Here is a 24,071-nt window from a genome sequence, read left to right as displayed (position 1 = left end):
AATACTTATCAAATTTTCTCTTCATCTCACAACTATTTCCTTAATCACATCATCTTGAAAATATATTTTTATTTTTTACTTGAAAACAAATTTATACAATCATATCTTATCTTAATCTTCTTTTTTTTTCAAAATTTATCAAAATCTATTTTTAATGGGTCAACCCGAAACCCGCTTGATTCGACACATAATAAAAAACATAGACCCGATAGACTGAACCAAAAAAATAAAGTCGTGTTTATTTTAAGTTTTTTTTATTCAACCTATATTAAATTAGTGAACTTATGGACCGGCCCCATGTGCCGTATATTTTGACAGGTATAGTAATATATACAAGTTTTGTATAATTTATTATACAAACCATTTTGATATAAATGAAGAGTAACGTTAATTCAAATTTTAAAATGTCTTTCCATTTGACACTTCCTTGTATTGAACATCTTTTGATTAGTGATATGAATTAAGTTTGATTTTGTAAAAAAAAAAAAATCTTTCCATTAATCGTTAATATAAAACAAAAAATAATGCTAATTTTAAAAAAATCAGAGATATTAAAATATAATGATATACAATAGAATGAAAAATAAAATAAAGAACTTAAAACAAGGTTTGAAGTTGATTTTGATCAAGAGAAGAAAGAGGCTATGGAAAATGAGAAAGAGCCTCTAGGGTGATTTTTTTTGACAGATCCTCAAGAAAGAGCCAACTAGTGTATTTCAATCCGGCTAGAGGCTCCAATTGACTCTTTCAGCATTCAGCAGTTGAGTATACACTGTTTTCATGGGGAATTTCAGTTCATGAGCCAGATTAATCCACACATTCTGAGGGATGAAGTCTCGATGCTTCATGATGTTAGTGAACATCCAGGATCAGCTAGAATTATGCAACAACTCCATTAATGGATTACCTTTCAGATAGTATGCATGGATCCAATGAACCCACAAGTTATCAGCCTTTCTCTAAATATTCCAAAGACATTTCAACAGGGTAACTTGATTCCAACCAATGAGATTCATAATATTGAGGCCTCCACATTGCTTTGGTTGGCATACAATTTTCCAAGCTATAGGGCTCTTCCTGCTATTCTCATCCTTCCCTGTCCAAAGAAAGCATCTACATATAGAGTCAATTTTGTGTAAAACAAATTTAGGAATTGGGAAACACTGTAACCAGTATTGGGCTATGGCACATGATACACTTTGGATTAATTGAGTCCTCCCAGCATAGCTGAGGAGTCTAGTGGTCCAATGTCTCACCCTTTCAAGAATTCTCTCTATCAAAGGCAAGTAGTGATTGATGCTCAACTTTTTAGAAGTCAGTGGCACTCCTAAGTATTTCACAGGCAAATGTCCAAGATCAAATCCTGTGATGTCTCTGATAGCATTTATTGTTGTGTCTTTGAGCCCCCCACAAAATAGCTTACACTTTTGAGGATTAATCATAAGTCCAGTTGTGTTGGAGAAGACTCTAACTGTTTGCATCATCAAGCTTACAGACTCAACATCACCCCTGTAGAACAACAATATATCATCGGCAAAGATTAGGTTTGTTAGTCCAAGTTTCTTGCATTTTGAGTGGAACTGGAAAGTAGAATTGCTCTTCATTTTGACAACTAGCCTATTGAGGTATTCCATCATTAGAACAAATAAAAATGGGGATAAGGGATCCCCCTGTCTAATCCCTCTGCAGGCCTTCATGCTATTAGTCATATGCCCATTTATATTAAACACATAGGACACTGATGTGACTGTTAACATAATCCAAGCAATGAATTTGTTTGGGAAACCCATCTCCATCATTATACAATTGAAAGCCCTCCAGTCAACCATGGAATAGGCCTTCTGGAGGTCCAGTTGCATCATACACCTTGGAGTTCCATATTTTCTACCATACCCTTTGATAATTTCATATGCAAGCATGATATGGTTGTGGATCTGCTGGCCAGGGATGAATGTAGCCTGACATAAACTAACAGTACTTTGAAGAACATTTCCAAGCCTAGCAGTAAGAATTCTAGCAATGATTTTATAAAATATGGTACAGCCTGCTATTGGCCTATACTCCTATATAGAGCTGGCAGAGGCATGCTTAGGAATCAGGGTCACCACAGTTTGGTTAAACTTGCTATGCATAATCCCACTATCAAAAAATTCTTGAATAGCTGCCACTACATCAGCTTTAATAATGTTCCAGCTAGCCTTGTAAAACCTTGCACCATAGCCATCATACCCAGGGCTCTTTAGGTCACCTATACCTTTAAGAGCAGACTCAATTTCCTTCATGGTAATCTCCCCTTGTAGGAAGGCCCTTTATTCCCATGTAAGCTGTTTTCCTTCCCTCATAGCTTGAATATCTATGTGGGTATGAACCTGATTGCCAGTCCCCATTAGTCCACCATAGAAATCCATAACCTCCTTTTCAATATCCTCCTGATTAGTAGCTATAGAACCATCTGCCTTTTTGAGCATAGAGATAGTTTTCCTCTTCTGTTTGGCTTTCAACAGAGCATAGAAAAAAGTACTATTATCATCCCCTTTCCTCAGCCAGTCCACCTTTGTTTGTTTCCTTAATCTGGATTCCTCCAAAGCATTCCATTTAATCAACTCATCAGTGATCCTCTTGACTTTATCAATCAGCTCACCATCCAGTCTATTAGTCCTTAAACTGTTCTGAGCTTCCAACAAATCCACCCTGAATTTCTCAATGTTCCTCTTAATGTCATTCTTAGGTTTATGCAGATTCCTAAGATCTCTTTGTAATCTCTGAAGTTTGTACCACAAGACACACATTGGTCTACCTCTAGCAGGTTTGAGCCAACTATGTTTCACAGTTGCATCATAGTCATCAAGATCAGTCAAATGATTGCTAAATCGAAAAATTCTGGTAGTGGTTCTGACCTTAGGGATAGATATATGCAGAAGAGCATGGTCAGATATACTAGGAGGATGAATGTGTAGCACAGCATCAACATTCTCTTGGAACCATTGGACATTAACTAGAACCCTGTCAATTCTTGAGTAGATAGGGTTACTACTCTGCTTATTTGACCATGTGAAAAACTCCCCAGTGTTGTCCATTTCACCAAGCCCCGTGGCATCCATCATGTTATGAAGATCCTCATATTCCTTTTCAGTGACAAGGTTGCCTCCCCCTCTATCTCTAGCAGTTAAGACATTGTTAAAATCTCCTAAGACACACCAGGCACCCTGTTGAGACTTGAATAACATATCCAGGTTCTTCCATAGAATTCTCCTATGTTCCAATTGATTATGAGCATAAATTGCAGTCAACCAGTATCTAAATGTACCATCATTACTATACACACCACAATGAATGTATTGGCTAGATCTTTTAACAATTTTGAGATCAATATTGCTATCATTCCAGTGTATCCAGATTCGACCATTGGCATAAGAAGTGTAGTTGTTAGCATAGCTACCAGGGAGATTAAGTTTAGCCCTAACCTTCTCAGCATTATTCCTCTTAACTCTAGTTTCAATAAGAATGCTTATATTTGGCCTAAGCTCATGGAGATGGGAGCTAATCTCCTTCAGCTTGCCAATATTATTCAGCCCCCTTGTATTCCAAGATACAATCATGAGGTGCTACCTATGGTGACTAGGGGATCATTCAAAATCCCTAGGACACCAAAGCCATTATCACATGCTATATCATTAGGAGGATCAGGATAGACAATCTTTTTCTTACCTCTATCACCATTGGATTTTGCCACAGTTGTCCATTGCGGTTCCTCTATTTGAGCACTCTCCACAATAGCAGGAGTATCAGAGGTCAGCTCCTTAGTCTCAGGTGGTTTTGGCCTACAGACTTTATTCTGCATCTCTGTTCCACAAGTATGGCCAACCTTCTGACATTTATCACAAAATTTTGGCCGCCATTCATACTCAATATGTTGCTTCAATTTCCTCTCTTCAGGTCGTGGCGAAGTAACTACCACCGGCTGACTCACCGGTGTGGCAGGGATTCGAGGTGACGGCGGTACCGCAGCTTTCGGACGCCTCCGTCCTCTCTTCACCATCCTAGAGTTTTTTTATTAGATTTACTTTTAAAAAATGTAAATTCTTAAAAGTAAAATTTTGAAATTTTCTAAAATAAAAAATATTATGGAAAATTTCAATGTTTATATTTGAAAGAAAAATATATTATTTAAAAACTCAATTTTTAAATTTTCTATGATACTATTTATATTATAATTATCTCAAAATCACAATTTATGTAAATATTATCATTTTAAAAAGATTCAGCCACAACCACAGCTACAGTGAAACTACTCCCAAAATTTATCTCTATTAACGAGTTTTTTTATGCAGTGTCGGTGTAAAATATTTTACACGATCAGTGCATCACAACTATTCACCAATGATATTTTATATGTGATTAAAAAATTCAAACATTTATAAATTTTAACGACTATAATTAATTGACAATATTCGTCTGTGCATTTTATTAATTTTTTTTATTCTCACTAAATTAAAATTTATAATTTTTAGAAATCCAAAAAATTGTAAAAAATAGTTTTTAAAATAAAAATATGAAAAAAAAAACGTAATACAAGTTATGCTTTAGAAAAAGAGAAAAAAATAGCCAGAATAAAGATAAATTATGAATTAAAAAAATGATAATTATACTCGGTATTTAGTAGAATACACATGTCACATGAGTTTATAGTATAAATAAAGATAAGTTATGTATTAAAATGTCAACATGCTTAGTTGCTTATTTATTAACGAAACATCTTGTGGTGTTGGGTTCTACCAACACCATGCCAATTCTACTTTCTAACAATAACAAATTATTTGCATGCACTTTTAAATTTTCTTTTTCCATTTAAATTATTTACACTTGCAAAAGGACAAATGTGAATTTAACAAATAGCCAAAATAATACACTCCCCAATCAATCAAATATAGACATATCGCAAGCCAAAATTGCACCCTTTCAAATTCAAATCACACTATTCAATATCTGGTTGCCTTTCTCCATTTTCCATATCTTTCTCTCTCTAGCAGATAACCTTTCCTTCTCTCTCACTCGTTTTCTCTTTTCTCCCTTCAAACCCTAGCACCCCCACTCCTATCTCCACCCTATATACGACCTCTTTCTCCACGCCGCTGAAACTATTGTGAAAAGGAAGACAGAGCAAACTTGCTGCAAATACAAAAAATCATAGCCATGCTAATCTTCGTCTCTGATTCTATGGTATCTTAGAAACTCTTCTTATATTTCAATCTCTCTTTCACCCCTTCTCATTTTATTTAGAGTTGGATAAATATTCATTTGTGGTGTTTTGATTTCATTTCCATTTTTCATTTTCATTTTTACTCATTCTCCTTCATATTCCTAGATCTATGGTGTTATGATTTCATTTTTGTTTGCTTCTTCTCATTTGTGGTATTTTTATTTATTTATTGTTAGGAGTTTTGATTTCCGAAGAAAGAAGCAAGTAAGCAATAAATGTTTTCAAAGGATTTACAAGTGGTGACCACTATTTATGACTTTGTGATTTTATCATTCATGGTGATTTTTTGTGTTTTTTGTTTTCGTCATATTTATTTTGCATTTCTGTTTTTTTATGTTCATCATGTTTCTTTTTTCTAGGCCAGATGTTCATACTTTTGATGTGTAATCTGAGATTAGGATGCTTGATGCAAAAAGGAAAAAAATTTACTATGATTTTCAAGGTTTTTTCTTTTCATTGAAGCATGTGGAAATAGTTAATTGGCTTAGAAAGATGAGGAATTTTGGAGTTCCATTGTCTATAACAACTTACATTCTATGTATAATTCTTGTCCTACACTTTTGAGGAAGGTTCTGAAGTTAAATGACTTGTCGTTGTCGATGGAAGAGTTGTTGAATGAGTGTGTGGTTAAAGGACAAGCTATGGAGATTAAGGAGTTACTTTCGTGATATGCGATTTTTGAAGAGGTAATGGTTTGGGATTATTCTGAGGTAATGTTGGATTTGCGTGAATTTCACTTGGGTTGAGCTGATTTTGTTGTGTTACTTTGGTTCGAGGAGATGCAAAAGAGGTTGTTGAATGCTTTCAACTATGAAATTCCTACTAAAATAATTGTGATTTTGGAGGCTGAGCAACAACTTAATGGTCAATGGAAGTTAACACGTCTTGGTAAAGATCCCACTGTAGATTTCTAGATGGCTGATGTAAGACTTTAGAAAATCATTTTTTATCTATGAGTTTTTGTATGTGATGTTTGTACTAATAAGTCATTTCCATTTACTAGAACTTGCCAAAAGATGTAGCAATTAAGGTTGACCCTTGGTTCATTTCAATTGATACTGCTCAAAGATAAGAACATGCTTTTGCCAAAAAAAAAAAAACACCAGAAACTGGTCTAAACAACAAAAACTATGGTAGATGAAATATGGACAAATCATCCTCCGGCAGAGATTAATGTTGTCGTTTTACAACCATTAAATTTTGCAGGTCGTTCTGTCACAGATAAGTTGCAAGATTTGAGATTTTTTTTTGGAGAGAAGCATGCTCAAGGATTAGTTGTAACAACATTCGATAAAGTGGGTGTATTATTTTAATAGTTCGTCCTTTTTGTTTTCTTCCCATAAAATTTTGTTTTTATGAGATATATTTTCTTCCTCAAATGTACATTCTTTGGAAGATTTTTTTTCCATTTTATTCAATGTCACCCAAGGTTGCTTGGCTGTATAATATTCGTGGAAATGATGTGGCATATTGTCCCTTTGCTCACTCATCTGCTATCATGACATTCAATTTCGCATTCATTTACGTGGACAAACAAAAGGTGTCTATTAAGGTCAGTTCGAGTAGTCTCATTTGTAATTTTAGTATCTTTAGATTAAGAGGTGCTAATTTTGAAATACAACTGATTGAAAATTATATTTGTCTCAGGTAAAAACTCATCTAGAGGAAAATGGAATTGAAATTAAAGAGTATACAAAAATAAGCGTAGACGTGGCATTGCTTGCGGCTAATGAGCTTGATTTCGGGTTTACTCTCAAGAGTGTAAGTGGTAAACATCAAACAGAAGAAGAAAGTAGCAACATTATATGGGCTGATCCAGCTTCATCCTGTTATGCTCTTTATTCAAAATTGAACCCTGATGCATACTCATTTCAACCGTGGAGTCTTCTCAAACCAACCATGTTTGTTAGAATAGGAAATTTCAATTATTTCTCATTTTGCCACATACAATTTTGCTTACTGTTAATTTGATGTATACTCATTTAAAACATAATTGTAATTAATTTTATTTTTTATTTTATAAAGTTTGATAATAAAATGAAATATAAACACTTTTTTGGATTTAAATTAATCATTTACGTTCTAATTTTTATATATTATAGTTTGTTTATAAAGTCAAAAACGTACCCTTTTACATATTAATATAATATTTTGTTATACAAAAAGTTAAAAAAATTGAATTATTATAAATATTTAACTTTCAACATGATGTATTTGGTCTTTAAAATATGATTAAGGTTGATAAATAATTTTGTTGTGAAAAAGTTATTCCAATGTATTTGGCCTTTAAAATTGATGGTGCGAGAAACACAAAAAGGGGGGTTTGAATTGAGTTGCATCAAATGTAATCTTTTCGCAACTAAAACACAAAGTTAACGAGTGAATAAAAATAAATGACACGGTTATTTTATACTGGTTCACTGCTAACGAAGTTACTCCAGTACATCCACCAAGATGATTTCACCTTATCAACAAGGACTTAATCCACTATAATCCAATTAATTACAGACAATCACCATAAGCCTATGATCAACCTTGTTGACAACCCCAACAAGTTCAGTTGATCCTTATCATGAAACCATTATGACCGCAACCAAAGTCTTCTTGAGAATTCTGACAGTCACTTAGTCCCCCAAGGCATTTATCAACCAACGTTGATTACAAGTATGTATATAAAGATGCTTATAATAAGAAGATTACACAATGTTTAAGTACAATAACTCAAAAGTGTTGAAAGCAAGATACGAACAAAAGCTCCTTGAATATCTCAACAGAGTTTGTACAGCGCTTTGGTGTAGTTTTGTAGAACTGATTAGTTGATTTCAAATTCTTCCAATGGCTTCCTTAATAGAGAAGGATAGATCCGTTGGAGGGTAGAATAGAAAATACAAGCCCAACTGTAAAGTCCCTAACGATCATGGTGGGAATGGTAGATCACAAGTACAGATAGGACTTTCCTTACGCCACCCTATAAGAGTAGAGGTTACAATTTACATTAGAAATTTTACACTCACCATCACACGCAAGCATTTCTTGATCTTCTAAGCCTTCAGAGGCTTATGATGAAAGTTGGTTGAAGCATGAGGTAAAAGGATCAGAAGTTGAGTCTTCAGAACCTAAGTATTTGAGTCTTCAAAACCTGCTCAGTAGAATCTTGTCTTCATAGTTTTCAGCACTTGATCTTCAGAAGAGATGTCTTCAGATCTTCAGTACTTGTTCAGGAGAACCTCGTCTTCAGCAACTTCAGAACATGGGACACTGAAGCAAATCTTTAGAAGGCCACCAAAGCTTCCTTTTAAAAGTCACAATCAGAAGCTCTTCTACTAACGTTCCTTTGAACCGTTGGAGAAGTAGCATTCTAGAATCTTGACTTCCATTGTAACACATCACAAGTATTCTTCCAGAAAGTTGAGTTTAGAACTTGATGACGTCACATGCCTTCTTACCAGAGTCAGAACCTGCAAGACAAAAGCCACACACTAGAAAAAATTGTTAGTGTAAACAATTGTTCTTTAAGATAACATGTAAAGTTATCATAAAAACTTAAGGCCAAATACATAACCAATTTTATTCTTATAAAAATATGATTAAGATTGATATAAGATTTTGTTGTGAAAAAAAAGAGTTGCTTATTTATAAGCGAAACATCTTATGGCGTTAGGTTCTACCAACACCATGCCAATTTGCTTATTAATTATTAGAGGAATTCAAAAATTCATGACGTATCTCTTAGATTTATGAATGTAATTTAAAAAAAAAAAGTTGCCATTAAAAAACGAGTAGCTGTTTGTTACATGTTTATCTTATATTTCTTTATAAATTTTATTCTTCATTTAATTCTAATATAGAAAATCCTACATTAATTAACATCTAAGTCACTTATCAAATTAAATCACATGATTCACCATATCACATCAATCTAATTGTAAATATCAAATATTTTGATTTTTTAATTTGTTCTAGTTATTAATTCTTGACTTGACTATCCAAAAGAGTTAGGTTTTAAAACCACTACGAGTAATTAATTCTTCTTTGTATTTAAAAAAACTCAAATAATAAAAATTATGTAAGAAAATTCAAACAATTTATCTGAAAATCATAAAAGTTGTATTAAAACAGGGAAGACATTTATTTGTTTTAAAAGAACGTGCAAGGACAAAATGTGAGTTGAGAGATTTTCTTAAATTGAGGGTCTCAAGAATAACACGGACTCAACCAAATTTCATGGTTGAAATGAGTTTGAATTCTATTGTTGATACATCGTGCACTTTGTACGATCCTTAAATAGAAAATGTAAATAATTTTGAATTTAATATTGAGTATGATTCATAATTACAAGAGAGGGATCAAAGTTTCTCCTTAAATATAAATGTAAATAATTTCAAATTTAATATTGAGTATGATTCATAGATACAAAAGAAACATCAAAGTTGCTGTGGTGTAGTGGTTATCACGTTAGCTTTACACGCTAAAGGTCTCCAGTTCGATCCTGGGCAGCAACAATATAAGTTTTTTTTACTAAAGATTTAAGCAAAGTACATGACAGTAATTGAGGCTACCAAAGAGTCCTTATGAGTTACATGATTGGTTAGGGAATTGGGTGTTGCGCATGTCATTTATTTATTAAATAATCAGGTGTATCACACTAGGTTCTCTCGAGATTGCAACTAATATGTTTATCAAGCCAGTTACTAGTGATAAGGTTAAATACTCCTTAGACTATACATATTTCAATGTTAAGTAAGTGTTGTATCTCTCGGTTGATAGGACGTGGATGTCATACATAAAATCTTCATAAATAATTGATATTTGTCATATGGAGATTGTTGAGTATGACTTATAGTCATAGAAGAAGGGTAGGGGTATGAGGCCGAGCTAGCAAAACACTGCGTATTTCCATCCACTAGGTCGACTCAGATGTATTCTTGTAATATGAATCATACTATTATATATCGCTTGTTACACCAAAACCCGTATTCATTCAAATAATAAGACCAAACTACATAAGCGAACCTCATGTCTTGTTTGTAATTTGTATTTCTATTTTTTTTTGTTATTAGTTTATGTTCTAACAATTATATCAGATGACAATTAACTCTTGTGAAAAATTCAAAGTGTCAAGGTTTGACAGAACAAAATTTTCAACTATAGTTGTGATGTGTCAAGTGAGTTAAAGTTTCACATATGATAAAAAAATTTAAAATTGAGCCTCTTATAACTTATAACTGAATATATTTCTACATCTAGTCTATTAATTCTTTTTATTCTGATGGTTAAAAATAATACGTAATTAAAAATTGAGAGAGAATATATATATATATATAATTTCGTAAGATTGTAGGTTTAACTCACTTATCTATTGGCTATTAGACTCAAGGTTTTAAAAAACAGTTTGCGACTTCGAAAACAACCGCGACAAAACAGTTTTAACAGATGTTAATACCGTTACCGTTATCACCGTTTTTATATTAAAGAATAAAATGTAGTTAATTTATACCGCGACGACTGCATCCAATGTCGCAACACATGTATCAATCGAAATTGCAAAATATTTTACACGACCGCGACCTTTTTTGAAGCCGAGATTAGACCAATATATTGATCAAACTCAATAGTAGAGATCCTCCTCAAATTCCAACAAAAATGTCATGGACTTGATGCTATGTATCAAATCAAAACTCCTAAATTAAATTATATGAGAATGTTGAAGCTGATAATTACATACCTAATTTCAGAGGTCCAAGAGAAACAATGTTACTCAAATATCTCAAGATTATGTAATCCCTTCCCTTAAGAAAAGAGTCATCTAGTTTGAATAACTTCCCCCTACTAGGAGTCACTCATTAATGTTATAATGAATCACCTTCTTTGTTAAAAAATGCACGTGCTTATAAAAATAGTATATCATTTGGATCCTTGTTAGATAGTACTATAAATGCAACCTTTATAGCATATCAAATAAACTACCAAATAGAAGAATATTAAAGAAAAATAGTACAAGTATTGGTAGAGTAGCTTAGTTTCAATCCACCGTAATATACTTTTGCCATCTAACCTAATATTGAACCTATATAGTTGCTTTGATTGTTGGGTTTGAAGTTATTACACCATTTTATGATTCATATCTACCTACCTACTCATAAACCTGCTTATGATTTCAATTTGCATGATTTAAAATCAAGCGTTAAAAATATATAAACAATCATCGTAGTTGAAAATATTAATAATGCAGAAAATGTCAATGTGTAAGAGCAAAGTCATCATTTGGTCTTATCTTTTTGTTGAGACATATGGGTCATGCATTTCTTTTTGCAGTACAAAATAACGTGTTTGGTGTTTTTTTTACTAAAACAATTTAGCTTGAGGGAACACTTTCTTAACAAAAAAAACTATTATACAAACAAATGTGTAAATGAATTTTGAATATTTAGTTTTCATTTGGAGTATGATAGAAAGGGAAGAATAAAGGTGAACTTTTATCAAACAATTTATCTGAAAATCATCAAAATTGTATTAAAAAGGTAAGATATATATATATATATATATATATATATATATATATATATATATATATATATATATATATATATATATATATATATATATATATATATATATATATATATATATATATATATTTGTTTTAATTAAAAGAAGGTGCAAGGAAAAAATTGTGAGTTGAGATTCTTTTAAATTGAGGGTCTAAAGAATAAGTCTATGTTTGGTTACACGGTAGAAAACATTAGAATCAATTCTAGAGTGTTTGTCATTTTTAAATAGTCTGCTGCAACCGTGCTTTTTCTGGTTCAAAATTGATTTTTTATGAAGCTACAATTTCTAGCTTCTTGAAATCAATTCTAGGAATCAATTCTCCCTTTCCATCAATATATTTGTTTCCCTTAAAATGAACAACATCAATAAATCTCATCATTTTCCCCTTTTTCGTCATCTACACATCCAAAAGCAATTTTGATAAAAATATCCAAACAAATTTTTTCATACAAAACACTTTTGTTGTGAATATATCCAAACATAAATCAGTTTATATTAAACTCAATTTTAAATAAAATAAATTCTACAAAATAAATATTTTCAAATTTTTTTCACCACATGATCAAACACACACTAACATGGACTCAACCATGTTTTATGGTTGAAATGAGTTTAAATTCTATTGTTGAGACATCCTGCACTTTGTATGATCCTTAAATATAAATGCAAATAATTTCAAATTTAATATTAATTATGATTCATAGTTAAAAGATATACTACAAAGTTGCTGTGGTGTAGTGGTTATCACGTTAGCTTTACACGCTAAAGGTCTCCAGTTCGATCCTGGGCAGCAACAATTTGATATTTTTTACTAAAAAAAATAGTTACAAGAATTACAAGAGAGGGGACATGGGGATATATTTGATATGAGAGGTTTTGTATGCTATTGTTGTTGGTCATTTAATGTATATTATATTTTGCAATTAATAAATTTGTCATAGTTTTAAAGTTTGCAATTTTATCTCCAAACTAGGTAGGTGTGATTGGAAAACAATCAAATGAACTCTTAGGTATTTGAAAGGTACAACATGTCATGGTATCATGTTTGAAACTAGACAAACTAATCCTTTAGTTGTAACATACTTTAATTAAGATTATGCAGGTGGTATGAATGATAGGAAGTCTACAATAAGATATATAGTTATTCCTGTAGGTGAACCTATTTATTGAAAATCGTTAATTCGATACATAATGGTCATGTTTACTGTTCTGTATTGGCCTAATGGCTGGACATGGCCTAATCCACTCCTGCTCACAGTGAGGAAGCAATGAAAACACAAGTGCAACGTGGCACCAATCTACTGATAGTCGCAGACAAGCTCAAACGCCCTCAGGAAAGCTATTGAATATGGATATAGTTGGGAAGTGGCAAGTTGTAGGCAGTCGAACACGACCACTTGTAGGTCGGTGGAGGGCACCTGAAGCCATAGTTATCGAAAACAAATATCATACATGGGGAAAATATTAGGAGGGTACGCCGAGCAGATCCTGCCATCCTCCTCGGGAAAGAGATCCCTCCATTCCGCCTCGACCCCGGGTGGATCCGTTTCTACCTCCACAATTGTGAAGACCTCCTCGGGGTTCGAGACGAAGTATGAAGGTGTGGTCCGAGGGCCGGTGGCCACCCATTCATCCTCGGAAAAACTTGCCTCCTCTGCCTAGACGGGGCCACCTGCTCCCTCCTGGACAAGGTCATCCCGAGCAGAAGACGTCTCTTCCGAAAGGTTGTGCATTGTCGAGATACCAGCCCCCGAGCGACTGACATTGCTCATCGTCTCATCCTTAGATTGACTAGACATTTATACTTGAAAAGCAATGAAGAAAAATTAATTTGACTTCAAAAAATCAAAATCACCCTTCTACCGTTAATCAAGTGAAAAGGTGTGCGCAAAGGCAACGAGGACGACGTCCTTGGCCAAAGCCCTTAACTCAAAACAACAATCAAAAGATACCAGGGGTCTCCTCGGGAAGCTAAAACCCTATATTCCTCCGAGGACGTGTCCCCCCGACCCCTGGGGTTTAAGTTTCACATGAAGTTCATCTAAAAACTCACGCGAACCACCGCTCAAACCCAGATTCCGATAGCTATTCATCGGAAGATCCATTCATTCCGCTCTATCACGTCGACCATAACGCCTGGACAACATAAAAATGACGAATTTCTGCTCGTCTCGTCGGCGTTCAGAAATGGCAAAACCACCGTCAAACACCAACAACCCACCAGATAAACTCCTAGACTACGTTTCTCCTACCCTAAACCACATGCATCATACGAAAATATCAAAACTAAAGTAAATAAAGTGAAGGAAACAATGATACTATCATGGTCAGAAAGGAATTAGTGGTGGTCGTAATTTTCACACGGTGGTAGACGGCGGGGTAGCGGCGTCGAGCAGAAAAATGGAGAAGAAAGAGAAACGAAAAGTGACAAAAAGCTGGGGTCCCTCTTATTTATAGAGGGTCCTCCCAACGCGTGCCCGAGCACACGCCTATCTTAGCCTAGCCTAATCATCATTACTCATTTATGGCAACACGTGGCTCCACGCATGCACGCGACGTCATCCCTTCGTTTTACCTCAACTATTCATCTCCTCGGCAACACTTGATCTCCTCGGCGATTCCCCTTCCTCGTGCAAAATGAAAAAATCAACCCCCTCTAAAAACGTGCACGTCCCCGTATACTGTTACTCGAATTCAGGGCCTACCCTTAAGCCGTCACTCCCATACTTGGAGCAACGACTTAGGGGGTTCATGTTCTAGACTGGCCCAATGGATGGACATGGCCCAATCCAATCCTGCATCTAGGGCGGCCCAATAGCCTTGACCCAATAACCTAAGGGTAGTAGGAATGCCATCTACCCTACCCAACTATCAGGCTTTCTCCCCCTCGTGTCGAGAACAGCTCACCATCGCTACACTCGACCAGATCAGTTACCCCGTCAGCAACAAAGCAGACATCCTGCTCCTCGTCGAGGAGAAGAATAACCCCTGCTCGTTAAACGTCCTTGTCGATGAAGAACACCCCTCTTCTCGATCAACAACTAGTTTCAGGAAGTCTCTTAGGACTCATAAGTTTACTCCTAGAATCCTGGAAGCCACGCGTTTTAGCAAATAATCAAGTGTATCACACATAGACCAAGCATATTGATGTGAAGTTTTAAAATATTAGAAAATTACTTATATCGAGACAAATATTACTTGAAAAGGATTGTTGTCCCGAGATTGCAACTAATATGTTTATTAAACCAGTAACTAATGATAAGTTTAAGTACACATTAAACTTGTTATACATATCTAAGTGTTAAGTAAGTGTTGTAACTCTTAGTTAATAGGATGTGGATGTCAAACAAAAAATATGCATAAATATTTGACATTTTCTAAATGGAGATTGTTGAGTATGACTTATATTCATAGAAGAAGGGTAGGGGTATGAGACCGAGCTAGCGAAACGCTGTATAGTTCCATCCACTAGGTTGGCTTAGATGTATTCTTGTAATATGAATCATACTATTATATATATATATATATATATATTGTTTGTTACACCAAAACTAGTATTCATTCAAATAATAAGACGAAACTACAATTGTCTTATAATTGTTGAGTAGACACACTTGACCGAACTATATAAACAAACCTCATGTCTTGTTTGTAGTTAGTATTTCTAGTTTCTTTGTTGTTACTAGTTTGTGTTTTAACAATTATATCATATTACAATTAACTCTAGTGAAAAATTCAAAGTGTCAACATTTAATCGGATAATTTTTTCAACTATAGTTGTGATGTGTCAAGTGAGTTAAAGTCTCACATTGGATGAAAAAAATTAAAATTGAGCCTCTTGTAACTTATAATTGCAAAGATATATATATATATATATATATATATATATATATATATATATATATATATATATATAGATTTGATGTGATTGAATGACATAATAAATTATTATAGATTAATCTCAAATTTTATAAGTATGGTCTATGTGATATTAGGTTTAAATCCAACGGTTAATTTTAAAAAATATTTATTAGAAATATAGTTACGAGCGAGTGTAACTCGGGGTGTAATTCTTCGAGTGTAATTTGATCTCTCCTCATATATATATATATATATATATATATAATTTATTCTTTAATATAAAAATACTGATAACAATATCAATATTTTTTTTGAACAAATATAACGATATCAATATTAGCATTTGTCAAAACCGTTTTGTCAGATTGTGTAACACCCCGAAAATTATATCTAATTATTTAATTGGAATAATTGATGTTATGAGGATTATTGAGAAATATTAGAAATATAGCTATTGGGCTCGTGTGGTGGTTAATGAAAAGGGATGTGTTAACTTATTAAGCCCATTAACCAAAGTTATTCTATTTTTAATAAAATAGAAGGAAGTTGTGGAATAGAGAAGGTTACAGCATTTGGGAAAAGAGAAAACACGTGAAAGACTTGAAGAGCTTTGGAAAGGGGAAGACGAAGATCAAACCTAAGGTAAGGGGGGATTCTTCTCGGTTAATGATTATTATGTAATCGATAGTGATGGAATGGTTAGGATTATTAGTTATGTCAATTAGGAGTATGATGAATGAATAGAGATGTTAGGTTTTGGTGAATTTGATGAATTTGATGAAATTGATGACATTGACGAATGTTTTGATGTTAGATGACCTCTAAAATGTGTTAAAATTGTATTGTATTATGTTACTTGATGATGTTTTGATGTGAGAATGATTATGGTGTGATTGGATTGGAATTGGGAGAGGAAGGATGTCAGAATCGCAGCAAAATTCTGCACAAGACGCAGAATGCGTCGACCTAAGTGTTAGTTGCGTCGACACATTCAGCAAATTTGCGTCGACCTGTAGTGTCGACGAGCGCTTACCCGAGAGTGGTGGAAATTATTTGTGTCGACCTGAAGGGGTCCATTCGTCGACGCACAACATGCCATTTTTGAAAAATATTCGGAAGGTCATAACTTTTCATCCGTTTGTATGATTTATGTGCCGTTTTGGGCGTTGTGAAGCTAATTATATGTTTTACACGATAAAGTGATGAAATGGGAAGTGGCCGACTTTATTTCAAAACTCGATTTAATTACTTTGATGATAATTAAACATTGTGTGCATATAATGTGATGTGTGACAATGTGATTGATGTGGTGAAGGATTTGACTGTGATTATTATTATTATTATTGTTATGGTGATGGATGCATGATTATTTGAATGATGTTGAAAACATGTACATACTTATTCGGTGATGAGATGAATTGTTCATCGTTATTGGTGATGTTTTAAGTATGATATGTGTGTACATTCATTCATATGCATTCGGTGATGGATCCCGGTGATGTTTGGATCAATTGGCGGACATAATTCCCATTGTGTAGAATTGGTGTCGATGGACCGTATCTCGATGAGGAGTAGGTCAATTGGTGAGTGGGTTCAGCCCATGGTTTGGTACCACATGCATTAGCGTCAGTTCATTCATAAACATTATAACATGTTATGACTTGCAATGAATTGTATTGTGAATGATGATGTATTTTGAGTATGTTGATGGATGTGAATTGTGGAATGTTTGTATACATGTAGGATTGAGTGATTGATAATTCCTTAACGATTTATTGCTTACGACTATATAATACTCGTTAATTGTGAATGAAACTCACCCTTACATGTTATTTTTCAGATTGAGGAGTAGAGGCTTAGCTGATTCGGTGAGGATAGCTCTTAGAGTTCATCCATGAGTCGTGTCGGTCATGCTCTGATTGTAACACTGGGGAACGCTAGTTTAGAGATGAATTACTCAAATTGGTTTTGTTGTTTTATAATTGTATTGGATTAACTTGCATGGATGATGAATATGCAATGTTACGAATTATAATCCGATGTGTTGAACATGAATTGTGTTTTATGTTAAATTGTTCCTCGTGTGGCATGACAATTGACTATGATATTTTATGTTAAAAATATTTGTGATACCCTTGTATTTCATGTTTACTCTGAATTATTTGATTATTTTCGCGGGGTTTAGAAGAGTGTTACAGATTGTCCCTAAGTCTAATAGTCAAGCAGGATGACTTTTTAAATAAGAGATAAGAGGATTGAATATTAACCATTGGATTTGATATTTAGTCTAGATGAATATTTATTGCCATGACTTGAATGTGACTTCATCAAGATCATTTATCACATTCAATGATCAAGATTTAATCATATTATCTTTTATTTAAAAAGTCCTCATATATATATATAAGAGTGTAGGTTTAACTCACTTATCTATTGGCTAATAAATCCGGGATTTAAAAAAACTGTCGCGACAAAAAGGTTTTGACAGATGCTAATATTGATACTGTTATCATCGTTTTTATATTAAAAAATAAATTATAGTAATTAATTTCCAGAAAAAAGTTTTTATATTAAAGAATAAATTGTAATTAATTTCCCAGAAACGTTTTTTAAAACCTTGATTAGAGCATTGCATTGATCAAACTGAATAGTAAAGACCTCCTCAAATTTCAACAAAAATAATATGGACTTATGCTATGTATCAAATCAAAACTCCTAAATTAAATTAAACGCAAATGTTGAAGCTGGTGATTACATACCTAGTTTCTTGTCTAAGAGAAACAATGTTACTCGAATATCTCAAGATTGTGTAATCCCTTCCCTTAAGAAAAGAGTAAAGCTAGTTTGAATAACTTCCCTCTACTACGAGTCACTCATTACTATTATGATGAATCACCTACTTTGTTAAAAAATACAAGTGCATAGAAAAATAGTATATTATTTGGATTCTTGTTAGATAGTACTATAAATGCAACCGTTATAGCATATCAAATAAAACACCAAATAGAAGAATATTAAAAAAATCGTACAAGTATTGGTAGAGTAGCTTAGTTTCAATTTTCATCATAATATACTTTTGCCATCTAACCTAATATTGAACCTGCATATTTACTTTGATTGTTGGGTTTGAAGTTATTATACAAATGTGTAAGTGAATTTTGAATATTTAGTTTTCAATTGGAGTATGATAGAAAGGGAAGAATAAATGAGGGGTGCATCCATTGTGCATGAACACATTTATTATTTCTCTTATCTTTACTGACCCTTTCATTGGATCCCACTATCTTAGTTGATGATATTTTTCTGAACTCTAACGGGACTTGTGGGTCAGGGGGACCATTTAATTTCAAGTAGCAAGGTCTTAAAAAAAATTAATCTAACTTTCCTATATATACAAAGTACTTAAATCATGAAGACCCCAACAAATAAGGTAATCTAGAAATGCTTGCATTATTTTCTTTTATACATTATTAGGTCTTTTTGTAGTTCGAAATTTAAATTGTTGTGCCTGAATCATCAATGTGTTTGTTTACCTTCATATAGTAGATGAGGCATTTCTCATATTTCAACTACACACCTCAATCAAAAGGAAAAAGATATGTCTACACTAATTCTCTACACTTAGACCGTAACTGTATATATAAAACATACTAATTTTATATTTTAATAATTTATTATACCTTGGTTGTGCAAGATTTTTTTTTCTTTGTTATTGAATACGGTGTATAAAAACTGATGTAAATATAACAAACCTCCAATCAAAACATAGGATTTGAAACGGAGTTTTGCTCAAGTGTAAATAGTTCTTAGCTTTAGTGCATAGACTAGGTAAAATAAGTATTTTGTATGACAATATCTCAATGTACCCATAGGTCTCTTACACACCGTGCGAAATTTTATTTTTGTTCCAAGTTTCAGTGGATGCACTTTCGGAAGCATCCCATGTATTCCAAAAAAATTGATTGGTTCCGTAAATACATCTACGGAAGTATAATAAACTACTATATATGCGGAAAAATACAAATAAATTCAGTTCAGGGATAGTTCCGTAGGTTCATCTACGGAATGACTTAGCGCCATATTATTCCGTAGAACCATCTACAAAAGTGTCTGATATAGTTTAAACCAGGCATGATCACCCCCCTGTTGTTTCATTTCTTCAAACTCTCCATATTCCACACCCTAAAAACCCTACATCATCAATCCTTTATTTCACTCCAATAATCAAATTTTTTGGTACAACAAATCAAAGAGAGCAATAGGAGTCTGAATTTCAGGTAAATATCCATCTTCAACCACTACATTGTTCACATTATGCAACTAATTTCTCTGAAAAAAAGTTACGTTGCTTCCGTAAATGCATCTACGGAACGTGCTGAGGAAGAACACTTCCGTAGGTGCATCTACGGAACAATCCTTGAGTTGTTTTTTCCAGCAGTTATGTAATTCTGTGTTATTTTGGCAATTGTTTGTAAATGGGTATGGTGCACCCCGATAATATTTCAAGAGAATTAACTCCTTTAGTCGATGTTTGTACGAGTGTTAATGGGGTAGTCGCAAAGATGGTAGACGTCGGAGGTGACTTTAGTAGCAAGGAAGACTTTGATGATCGTGAAAGTATATGCTAACATGGATTCGTAGGAATGCAACTAACATTGGTTTTGGCGTGGTAATAGGAAGATCGGATAATGGTACGGCAAGAAGAAACTCGTTTGTAACAATGATGTGGGAAAAAAGCGGGAAATACCATCCTCCTCTAAGGAATTTTAAAAGAGATGACACGGGTACTAGAAAATGCGAGTGTCCATTTAAGATCTGTTGTTACATTTTGGCTAGCAAGAAGTGGAGATGCTTTGTTGTGGTTTGCATAACCATGATTTGTGCGCAAAATTACAAGGCCATCATAGTGTTTGTCGGCTCAATCCGGGAGAGAATACATCTATTAAAGACATGTCCTTGAATCTTGCGCAACCGAAAAATATACTTGCCACATTGAAAAGGAAGGAACCCGACAATGTATCGAATATATAAGACAAGTGTATAATCAACGGTACCACAATAATAAGGCGAGTAGGGGAGATAGGAGTGAGATGTAACAATTGTTGAAAATGTTGGATGCTAACAAATACGTGTCGCGGTACAGAACTTGCGATGACAAGGTTATGGTCCGAGATACTTTTTGGACTCATCCGGATTCGATAAAGTTGTTCAACACTTTCCCAGTAGTGCTCATCCTCGATTCTACCTACAAGACCAACAAGTATCGACTCCCATTATTTGAGATGGTCGGTGTTACATCCACTAAGAAGACATTTGCCGTTGGTTTTTCTTTTCTGGAGTGTGAAAAAGAAGATAATTTTAGGTGGGCATTGGAGGTTTGTCGCTCACTTTTGAAGAAACAAGTCGAGACGCCTAAGGTGATTGTTATGGACTACGACCCCGTTTTGATGAATGCGATTGCAAAGGTATTTCCTTTTTCCGATGCATTACTTTGTAGATATCACATATCATGTAATGTGAGAAGTAAGGTTAAACCCGCTGTGGGGACGAAACAAGTAGATACCGAAGGTGGGAAATCGGTGAAGCCCGAAGTGGTTGTTGACCAAATAATGGATGCATGGGCTCGTATTTCCAGTTCGTCGACAAAAGAATTGTATGTCGATGTCGTATTGCAATTTCGAAAAATATGTGAAAAATATTCCGATTTATTGAAATACGCTGAAAGCACCATTCTTGACAAGGTGAAGGAGAAGTTTGGTTGTGCGTGGACTGATAAGGTCCGACACCTTGGGAATAAAACCACCAATAGAGTTGAGTCGACACATGATACTTTGTAAAATTGGTTGTGTAATAGCAAGGGTGATTTTTATCGAGGTTGGGACACCATAAATCTCATGATTTCGAACCAACATAACGAGATACAAACCTCATTCGGTCGGAGCATTACGGTGTTGGAGAATTGATTTAAGGACAACATCCTTTACTCTCAATTGATCGACAATATGTCTCGGGCCGGATTGAATTATATCTTTCACGAGGCCAAATGCGGTGAAACTTTTGGTGGCAATAATGCAAAGTGTGGTTGCACTATTACTAGCACGTATGGTCTCCCGTGTGCTTGTGTTATTGCTAAAACGGTGAGATTAGGTGAGCCAATAAGAATGAATTAAGTCACTCCTCATCGGAAGAGACTTAGTTTTTATGATGATGGTTGCATCGAAGAAGAATCGAATATCTTTATTACTTCCAAATTGGAGGCGATACAAGAGAGGTTTTTGAAGGTTGATGACAACATGAAACTATACATCAAAGAACAATTGCGGAAGATTGGATTTCCAAAAACAACCGACATGAAACCGCCGTCTCAACCGGTTAAGACAAAGGGTGCTCAGAAGAAAGTGAAGCCTACACCGAATGACAACTCGACTACACGGTCTCCTTCATATTGTGAGCACGTCGACAAACTCTTTCCCAACTCACCTACTCCTAAATCTCAAAAAAGTTCAAACAAAAGAGCTCGCATTAGCAAACTGCCTCCTACACCTATTGCTCCGAAAGTTTCGACTCCGACACCTATTGCCACAAAAATTCCATCAATCGAAGAGGTGCATATTGCTCCAATAATTCTATTCATCGAAGAGATGCTGGTTTTTATGCACAAATACATCGACCGAATCTTCAATGTGCTGGGGGACGGTAATTGCGGATTTTGGGCCGTATTGGCTTTGCTTGGTAAGGGAGAGGAAGACGATAAGCTTGTCCGTCATGAACTTATCGAAGAGTTGATGAACCATAAAGACTCGTACACGCAGATATTTGGAGACGAAGCTATACTTGAATCGGTTCACGAAGCTCTTATTCATTGGTTGGGCGTTTACGCACCGACTTCAAAATGAATGAGATTCCCGGAAATGGGACATCTTATTGCATGCGCATATGACATGATATGCATTGACTTGACGCGTTATGGTTTTTCAGAAACCTTTTTTCCACTCCGCACTGCACCTACTACAAATCCAAAAGATCGTATTATGTATGTTGGATGTCTCGCAAAATCGAAACATTTTGTGAAAGTTTACTTGAAAATGGGATGCCCCATACCACCTACGTCACCGGAATGGGAATTTCATCATACCGAAGCTTCCGATACGTGGCCGGATCATTTTGTGGATACGATGCATGATTTCGAAAGGTTGAACAACATCGAAAAGGAATCAAATGCCGAAAAGTCAAGATTAGAACCTCCAATAAATTTAGCCGGCGATAGTTCTTTTGATGTATTGATCTAGTTTTAAAGTGTAATATATGCACTCTATAACATTGCAATATAATTATTTTTTGTGTTAATGTGTTTGTGTCTTTTTCCCTATACTACTACTACTGCTGCTACTGCATCGAGTTCTGTTAAAAAAACTAATAGGGAAACTTCCGTAGATGTATCTACGGAAGGGTCTGATATGAAAACTATGGGTGTTTACCGTAGATGCATCTATGGAACGGAGAAATCTATAACCCTTCCGTGGATATATCTACGGAACATTCTGTGACAAAAATTGTGTGGTCCATAATCACCAAAGGCTTCTATAAATTTGGGATTTCTAGGGTTGAATTATTACACACAAACACAAACACAAACCCTAAACACAAACACAAAAATGGCTCACATAAGGCCATGTTCAGGAAAGCAAACATCATTCAAGCGTCCCGATCCTAAACCGGTTTATCTCATAAGGGATGGGCATGTTATTTTCACTTCCGTCAAACCCCCATGTCGGTTAAATTTTGGAACATTCATTCCTTCAACCATCTCAAGAGGAATCTGATGTCTTTTTTAGAGGGAGAGTACAAACCCGACGAAGTCATCAGAAGGATCAAGAGGCTTAGAACAAGGACCTCATTTGAGACCAGAGAAAAGGAACGTTGGTGGGACGAAGTGAAAGGAAATGTTGATACCGTTCTAATGATGCACGAATCAGATGACATTGTTTTAACTGTTGTAATTTCTTAGATCTCTTAGTTTTCTTAATTTTTTGTTGGGAATTTTGATGTATCTTTTAATCAATGAATGGATCTTTTATTGTTACAACTGTTGTTGTTCTGGTTTTCTGAGTCTGGGTTTGTTCCGTAGATGCATCTACGGATGTCTTTCATATGTGCATCTACGGAACAAAGCAACATTAAACAAAAAAAAGGGTGTTTCCAGAGATGCATCTACGGAAGAACGAGGACAATTTGATCAATTTAGTGGTGCATAAGAGAGTCATGGGGTGGGATGAAAAATTGTCTTTTGTATTTACATAAAAAGAAACAAGAAGGAATGGAGAAAAAGTTGTAAATACAAACATTACAATAAAAATATATAATAAAGCATAAGAAAATTAGACTAAGTTACTGTAAT

The 24,071-nt window shown here is 34.5% G+C and overlaps 3 protein-coding genes, 1 long non-coding RNA gene and 2 other non-coding genes across 10 annotated transcripts; 5 read left to right on the top strand and 1 right to left on the bottom strand.

Moving 5' to 3' along the window:
- Nucleotides 1–2,309: 2,309 nt before the first annotated feature.
- LOC131651282 (uncharacterized) lies at nucleotides 2,310–3,599 on the bottom strand. The gene has a single exon (XM_058920954.1). It carries the CDS (start codon nucleotides 3,597–3,599, stop codon nucleotides 2,310–2,312), a length of 1,290 nt encoding a protein of 429 aa, XP_058776937.1.
- A 1,328-nt stretch (nucleotides 3,600–4,927) lies between these two features.
- On the top strand, nucleotides 4,928–7,240 carry LOC131648190 (uncharacterized). Of its 5 annotated transcripts, XR_009298067.1 has the most exons (5): nucleotides 4,933–5,220; nucleotides 5,437–5,464; nucleotides 5,620–6,183; nucleotides 6,467–6,812; nucleotides 6,908–7,240. It is a non-coding gene; the product is annotated as an uncharacterized LOC131648190 (long non-coding RNA). The 5 variants fall into 5 exon arrangements; XR_009298066.1 differs by having other exon boundaries at nucleotides 4,928–5,220; nucleotides 5,437–5,538; nucleotides 5,625–6,812; XR_009298065.1 differs by having other exon boundaries at nucleotides 4,928–5,220; nucleotides 5,437–5,538; nucleotides 5,620–6,812.
- Nucleotides 7,241–9,689: 2,449 nt separating this feature from the next.
- TRNAV-UAC (transfer RNA valine (anticodon UAC)) lies at nucleotides 9,690–9,762 on the top strand. Its single transcript has one exon. It is a non-coding gene; the product is annotated as a tRNA-Val (tRNA).
- A 2,773-nt stretch (nucleotides 9,763–12,535) lies between these two features.
- Nucleotides 12,536–12,608, top strand: TRNAV-UAC (transfer RNA valine (anticodon UAC)). Its single transcript has one exon. It is a non-coding gene; the product is annotated as a tRNA-Val (tRNA).
- A 9,358-nt stretch (nucleotides 12,609–21,966) lies between these two features.
- On the top strand, nucleotides 21,967–22,569 carry LOC131651281 (uncharacterized). Its single transcript, XM_058920953.1, has one exon. The coding sequence runs from the start codon at nucleotides 21,967–21,969 to the stop codon at nucleotides 22,567–22,569; it is 603 nt and encodes a 200-aa protein (XP_058776936.1).
- A 15-nt stretch (nucleotides 22,570–22,584) lies between these two features.
- LOC131651280 (uncharacterized) lies at nucleotides 22,585–22,962 on the top strand. The gene has a single exon (XM_058920952.1). It carries the CDS (start codon nucleotides 22,585–22,587, stop codon nucleotides 22,960–22,962), a length of 378 nt encoding a protein of 125 aa, XP_058776935.1.
- Nucleotides 22,963–24,071: the final 1,109 nt, after the last annotated feature.

The sequence above is a fragment of the Vicia villosa genome, linkage group LG2 (genome assembly GCF_029867415.1).
Source record: "Vicia villosa cultivar HV-30 ecotype Madison, WI linkage group LG2, Vvil1.0, whole genome shotgun sequence".
Lineage (NCBI taxonomy): Eukaryota > Viridiplantae > Streptophyta > Magnoliopsida > Fabales > Fabaceae > Vicia > Vicia villosa.
This window is presented reverse-complemented; position numbering and strand designations above follow the sequence as displayed.